At 36.2% G+C, this 7,833-nt stretch overlaps 1 protein-coding gene across 1 annotated transcript; it reads left to right on the top strand.

Annotated features, from left to right (window-relative positions):
- LOC127986072 (prenylcysteine oxidase-like) lies at positions 1-7,108 on the top strand. Its single transcript, XM_052588270.1, has 6 exons — positions 1-372; positions 472-678; positions 852-1,026; positions 1,320-1,531; positions 2,677-2,817; positions 5,906-7,108. Exons 1-6 carry the CDS (start codon positions 279-281, stop codon positions 6,565-6,567), a joined length of 1,491 nt encoding a protein of 496 aa, XP_052444230.1. The 5' UTR covers positions 1-278; the 3' UTR covers positions 6,568-7,108.
- The last annotated feature ends 725 nt before the right edge of the window (positions 7,109-7,833 follow it).

Below are 7,833 nucleotides of genomic sequence, written 5' to 3'. Positions count from 1 at the left end.
ATATCTTTCGCTCTGATTGGTGAAAAGCGTGCGCATGCAAGATCATGCGCTCTTGTTGTCGTGCGGTAGCCGAATAGCAAGCAATTATTAACGCAAATATCTTTTACTCTTCTGTCGAAACGAACTTGATCTAAATCATTAGATATTTTGCGTATTTTTTTTTTGTATCACAACCGCCAAGAGTTGAGAAGAACTGCACAAAGGTTCCTGCATCCATTCAGCCCGACAGCGCGTGCATCCTCTGTCCATGAAAGGAGTTTCGTCTCTTATAAACAAACATGAATCACTATCTATTTGTTCTTCTTTCTTTCGTGCATGTACTGGCGGATTCGGATTTTGCGAAAATCGATGGTGCTCCGCCTTCAAAAATAGGTAACGTTAGGCCAAATGTACATTATATGAATTATTCTGCAATAAAAGTCATTGTAAAGAAAAGAGCCCATGATAACGAGGTCTGATGTCGTTTTGCAGCTGTTGTTGGAGCTGGAATCGGAGGAACCGCTACAGCTCACTTCCTAAGGCAACATTTCGGACCGGAAGTGAGAATAGATGTGTTTGAGAAAGGGTCAGTCGGGGGTCGTCTGGCTACAGTCACAGTGAACCACCAGGACTACGAGTCCGGGGGATCCATCATTCATTCCCTCAACCTACACATGCAAGACTTTGTCCAGCAACTGGGTGAGCTGCATTCATTCATATTGCTGAAATATATCATTTTGTAACCACTGACTGAATTAATGCTAGTTATGAGCAATAGTCTTGGCAGAGACTTCTTATAATTCTCATATTTAGAGTAATGGGGTTTGTTTTCCTCAGTGCTTTATGCAGTCTCTCATGTCACCCGTCCACAGGGCTGAAGTACAGAAAGAGTGTGGCTGGGAAAACAGCAGTGTTCAATGGAGACGAGTTTATTTTGGAGGAGACGGATTGGTATCTGCTGGACTTGTTTCGCTTGTGGTGGCGCTATGGGATCAGCTTCATCCGCCTGCAGATGTGGGTGGAGGAGATCATGGAGAAGTTCATGAGGTGAGGTGAAGGCTGAAACATCTGGTTTTCTGACACTGAGGAACGAAGGCTCCACAGCTTCGCACTAAACCTGATGGTCTCTGTTATCCAGCATGTTTTGAGAACGTCCCAAATGAAGGAAAGCAAGGAAATCTATGTGAATGATCCATAGCTATGCCAGATGCATCCAAATAGTCTTTTTATATTCTGATCAGCATGACAAAAATTTGTGTGTAGATGCTGGAATTGGGGAACCTTCATCCTCTTTTCTGCTCATTTGCTTTAACACGATCTCCTGTTAATTTTTCTGCCAGAATCTATAAATACCAGGCCCATGGCTATGCCTTCAGTTCAGTAGAAGAGCTGCTGCACTCTCTCGGGGGTTCAGGATTCATCAACATGACCCGCCGCTCACTTTCGGAGTCTCTGTTGGAGCTGGGCGTCTCCCAGCGCTTCATTGATGAAGTCATTGCCCCGATCATGAGGGTCAACTACGGCCAGAACATCAGCATCCCTGCGTTTGTTGGTATGCACAGCACATCCTTGATAGGTTATTAGAATGATACACGAAGCTTTGCACTATTATACACTTCTATATTCTAAAAATAACCCCTAATTCTTTTAGTTTCAGTTTTTATTTTCTATCTTCCCACTGATGAACTACTTATGAAATTATTCACTGACTAATAATCACCTAGTATAGGATAGTAATCACAATTATAGTTATATATAGTATGTAAAGTGATCCTGCTAAAACATTAAATTGAAACAAAATGTTTTAATTTTGTTTTCTTTTTTAATATTTTAATAATAGGTTTTTGCACCAAAGACAGAAGTTTGTGGTCAGACAGTTTTGTTGTTGTAGAATCGCTACTTATATTATTACTACTTATTATTATTACTTATTCAGCATGAATGCATTCAATTTATAAAATGTGGAAGACATAATGTTACAAAGATTTCAAATTAAATATGCTATTCTGAACTTTCTATTCATCAAAGAATCTTGAAGTATACACACAAACACACTTATATATGTATGTATGTATATATATATATATATATATATATATATATATATATATATATATATATACCAGGGTTTCCACAAAAATCTAAAACAGATAAATCGGTTTAACATTGATAATAAGAAGAAATGTGCCTTGAGCACTAAATCAACATTAGAATGATTTAAAATAGCTAATATTTCACAGCTAATACAATTTTAATTGAAATTGTAATAAGATATGTTTTTACTGTACAGTATTTTTAACAACAAAAAACAACAATAAAGACTTCTTTCAAAAAACATGAAAATAATATTTTGAATGGTAGTGTATATTTTTCTATAATGGTTTAATTTTATTAATAATTTTGTGACTTTGTGTAAAAAAAAAAAAAATAATAAAAGAAAAAAGGTTTTGTTGATTGGTTTCAATGAATGTGTTTTGGACACCGTTTTATTTAAAGAGAACAAAAAGAAAGAATCGAGTTTTCCTGATTTGACACCTTGTTTTGTGTTATGAGGCTAAAAGGAGAAGAAAAAGTTCCGAATCATCCTGAAACAAAGCACATAGTAGTATAATACTCATAAATTGATCTGGCCGTCATAGTTGTCTTCTCAGCAGCTGGTTTCGTGTCTGTTCTGAGTCGTCTGCTCCTCTTTGACAGGTGCTGTGTCTCTGGCTGGGGCACAGGCCAATCTCTGGGCTGTGGAGGGAGGAAACAAGCTGGTTTGCTCGGGTCTGCTTAAACTAGCAAGAGCCAATCTCATCCCAAGTCCTGTTACAGCCATTACCCTCCGATCAACAGGTATTCTACGAAACCATCAGTTAAACAAAACATCTTCTCCTTCGTTGATAGTAGTCCCAGCACCTGTCACCTGGTCCCAGTGGTCTCTGATTGTTATGGGTCACTGACAAATAAAAGTGTTTAGCAGTAAAGAACAAGAAAAAACACCCAAAAATGAATGTTTGCTGAAAAGGCCATCCTATATGCAGACAGGTTTCTTTCTTCATCAGAAATGTTGCATTTCTTCACTTGCCCACCAGTGGATGCTCTGCAGTGAATGGGTGCCGTCAGAATGAGAGTCCAAACGGCTGATAAAAACATCATGATATTAATCCACAAGTAATCCGCACGACTCCCGTCAGTTAACATCTTGTGAAGGGAGAAGCTGCATGTTTGGAAGAAACAAATTCATCAAGATGTTCTTTTTTTAACTTCAGACTTTTGCTTTTGACTAAAATACGACAAAATATGTGAGAAGGGTCCAGCTGCAGACTTGCACTTGCTCTCAGACACTTGCGCTTCCGCTAGCAATGTCACTTGCAGTCTTATATATTTAAATTTTGTTCTATTTATTGATTACTTTTTGTTTGAAAATCTCAACATTTTACAACAGTAGCCAGGTGGATAAGACAAGAAAAAAGAAGCTAAATTACAATCTCCACTTCCACTCTCCGCTACCTGCAAAATCACCTGTAATCGACTCAAATCATGCGTGTTGCCAATGGAGACGAGACGCTGGGGTGGTGATTAAACGATTAAAACTAATTTAGTTCTATAACGTACAGGGTCCCGCAAGAAAAAGATAAGACCGGCAAATCCGGGCAACAGAACAGCAGAATATGAACGCATGTGCAAAGTCTCTCGCTAAAAGTTTTCCTCCTGTAGAAAAACATAAACACTTAACATGTCTTAATTTATGAAGTTACATGAAGTTCAATTAAAAGACCAATTTCAATATATAGTTATTATTTAATGTACTACAAGGCAAGCAGATGGCTATGAACACAATGCGCAAACTTTGTCCTCCCATGCAGCAGAACGTTTAATGTGGTGTAATAACGGACTAAGATGAAGAAGACAATTCAATAGGTCTAGTCTATATGTCTTGTTGTTGACTCAAAGTATATACAGACCAGCAAATATGAACGTGCATTATGAAATGCAATAAGTGATTTTAAAAGCATCAACTCCGTATACAGGCAAGCAGATGAGTACAGAACACAGTGCGTTAAATTGTACGTTTAACATTTTCCTCCTATAGAAAATCAGGTAGCACTTTATTTTACAGTCCTGTTCCTCATGTACATACTATGTACTTATTATAGTAATTACAATAACTATGTAATAACTAGGTACTAACCCTGAACCTAAACCTAACCCTACCCCATGTAGTAACCTTGTATTACCAGAACTTTCTTAGATAAATACACTGTAAGTACACTATACGTACATGTTGGTACACGTACTGTAAAATAAAGTGCAACCGAAAATCATTATCAATAAAACACATAATGTAGCTTAATGGACAAAGACAGTGATATAAAAGATCTGTAGACAGTAGTTTAAGAAAAATGCTGAGAGTGCAAGTCTGAAAGTGCAAGTGCAAGTCTGCAGCCGGACCCTGTTGAAATTTGCATAGATCAAGCACCCTTTGCAAGCGAAAACAAATATATCTGTGGTTTTTATGTGAGAAGACGAGGGTATGGACTCATATTTGGGTCAGAAGTTGCTTTAATGATGGATTTGTTTCTTACAAACACAGTTTGCACTACTTGTGGATTATTGTGATGTTTTTATCAGCTGTTTGGACTCTCTGACGGCACCCATTCACTGCTGAGGATCCATTGTTGAGCAAGTGATGAATGCTACATTTTTCCCAATCTGATGAAGAAAGAATGGATGTGCTTCTCAGATTTACATTTTTGGCAGAACTATTCCTTTAAGAATCTAACTTCAAATGTATACGCTAAGTTCTTAGAAATAAACTCTTCGTGTACATGTTGGATTCAAATGGTTTTGATGTTTTAATGACAATTTAATAATCATCAAGAAGAAATGTATGTTGTTTTCTTTAGACCTGAAACATGTGTGTCAACATTTTTGAATATATTTGTAAATATATCATTAATTCATGAATAGGGTTTCGAAAGGGTGGAAAATTTCCAAAAATCCCTGGAATATTCCAAAAACTCCTGCAAAGTTTCCAAAATTTCTGAAATATTTCTAAAATTTACTGGAAATATTCCACCTTTTTGCAACCCTATTCATAAATATAATTTTGATATTTTATAACCGTATATATGTTTTCAATATTTTTTTATCAACATTGTTAAAATAAATACCAAACGACCCCAAAATATCAAAATTAATTTTAATTTTGAAATTAAACTATGTTTATCATAGGCGATATTGTGACCTTATTTTAATGTGTATTTGAATTAATTAATAGATCATATAACCAAATCTTACTGACAAGTAAAGATTTAGAGTTGGTTTGTCATTGAACAGTGCTGTCTTGCTGGTGATCTTATGGACTGATGTTAGGGCTGGGGGTATGACCTAAAATCAAAACCTTGATTAATTGAACACTTTAAGGATTATTGAACTTTTTTTTTTCTTTGCCCTCATAGTTCATTAAAGGTTTGTACTGTAAATATAATCAACTATTAAACGTGGGATTTTGTTTTTCTAATGAAATTTTTTGCAAGCAAATGAATATTGCCATGTCAAAAGTAGAAATAAATCAGAATCTCTTACAAACACAATATATTTAAAATATTGTCACGTGAAAAGTAGCAAATAACTTGTATCTCTTATAAATGAATATTAGTTTAATGCAATGTGAAAAGTAGAAAAGAATAATGTGAGATGCTGTAAAAGACGCAAGCGCAACAATCACGCCTACTACGGTGGTATGTTTTTAAGGGGAAAGTTTGTATAAGATTAAAAAAACAAATTAACCAAAATGGGACAATTGTCACATCAGAGGTTCTGAATTTTGGTTCTAATTCCTTTTCCAATAATCATCCAGCCCTAATTTATATAGTAATATACTTTACATTAAGTAAAAAAAGCAGAATGAACACTTAACAATATTTTATTTCCTCAGGAGATTACCAACAATATGAGCTCACCTACGACTCTGAAACTGAAAAGTCATCAGAGCTCTATGACATTGTAGTAGTAGCGACGCCTCTCCAGGAAAACTTCAACTCGGGCATCTCATTCCAAGGCTTTGAGCCACAACTTCCAGAAATAGCGGGCTCCTATCACCAAACTGTGGCCTCCATCATCCACGGCTACCTAAACTGCTCTTACTTCGGCTTCCCCGACCCAAAGCTCTTCCCATTTTCCAGCATCCTGACCACAGACACTCCGGGACTTTTCTTCAACAGCGCCGCCAGCGTCTGCCCGGTCAACATAACCTCTGGCTTCCGCCGGAAGCAGCCTCAAGAGGCCGGCGTCTACAAGGTCTTTTCCCCAAAACCTCTGGAGAAGAGCGAACTGAAGACACTTTTTAAGTCCTACTACTCCGTGCAGGTCACAGATTGGTTGGCGTACCCTCACTACGGAAGCACCCAGGGCTTGCCTCCGGTGGTGCTGCATGAGAACTTGTACTTCCTGAATGGAATGGAATGGGCTGGGAGTGCGATGGAGATGAGCTCGGTGGCAGCTAAGAATATAGCACTGTTGGCCTACCACCGCTGGAACAGACAGCTGGAAATGATTGACCAGAAGGACCTCATGCACAAAGTAAAGACAGAATTGTGACGCAGCTCGTACTGTACGTCATTATGAAGACACTGTGAAGTATGATAACAGGGATTATATTTGTCAAACCTACTTAGAGACTAAGTAAGCAACAGCATGTTTTAGATTCAGCACAACGCGGCTTATGTCTTAGTTTTCTTTTTTGATGCAAGATGCTGAAAGGTTGCATGTCTGCTTGTGTGCCAGATGTTGTGTGATCTGTATCAGGCGGCGGTAATGTGTGGGACGATTTCTCCATTGCTGACCAGCTTGGTGCGTCTGTGAGCTCACTTGTCATGAGCTTATGTGATGAAGTGAAATCGTTGCGTGGAAAGACGTGAGAGTAATTCTCCATTTGTTTAGGATTTTTTTTCAGTTTGCTGAAGAAATCTTATGGTTTCCAATTGATCTTGTGTTTTACATGCTATGTATGTGTAATGTCACCGTGCGAGAAAAAGTATTAGCAGGATTTTTAACTGATTTTTTTTGGAAACGAATTATTATGATGACTTGACTTTCACATTTCAATAAATAATGGCTTATGGTCATCTCTAAATAATAATTCTGAATTCTGCCTCAAATCTGTTATTTCTACACAATTCTAATTGTGTGGTCCTGAAAAATTGTACACGCACACATACACACACACACACACACATATATATATATATATATATAAAATGTACATTTGTATGATTTTATTTTTTCAAAGAAGCCTCTTAAGCTCGCCAAGGCTACATTTATGTAAAATAAAAAAAGCTATATTTTTAAATATTATTATTCTATTTTCTAGACCATCACACACACACAACACTGGTTTTCTACTGTAATTTAAAATATAATTTATTCCTATAATGTACAACGATATATAATTAATTGTAATTTTCTACAAAGTTTTTAACAAGAACTTATTTGTTATAATTAAATAATTCTAAAATTATTTTATAATGACAGGACGCTGAAAATTCTATATACCTATATATGAAAATAACTATAAATAAACTGTATATTAATCACTGCATTTTTTTCAGAAAGATGCAGTGGTAACCTTAACATTTTATTTTAAGATGTAACATTTCTAAATGGTCTAAGAGTTTTACAAATTCTGAAAATTTTTTAGAGCTCATAATTTGTTTAACATTTTTTAACACATTCATGAATAAATCAGTATTTATGACATTTTTAATTTAAGTGTCATGTTGGTGATTTTTTGTCATGTAAGTTATAGCTTCTGACCTTTAAATGAGAATATACTGCAGATTTTATGGCATTAATTACTGCTTTATT

The sequence above is a fragment of the Carassius gibelio genome, chromosome B21, assembly GCF_023724105.1.
Source record: "Carassius gibelio isolate Cgi1373 ecotype wild population from Czech Republic chromosome B21, carGib1.2-hapl.c, whole genome shotgun sequence".
Lineage (NCBI taxonomy): Eukaryota > Metazoa > Chordata > Actinopteri > Cypriniformes > Cyprinidae > Carassius > Carassius gibelio.
This window is presented reverse-complemented; position numbering and strand designations above follow the sequence as displayed.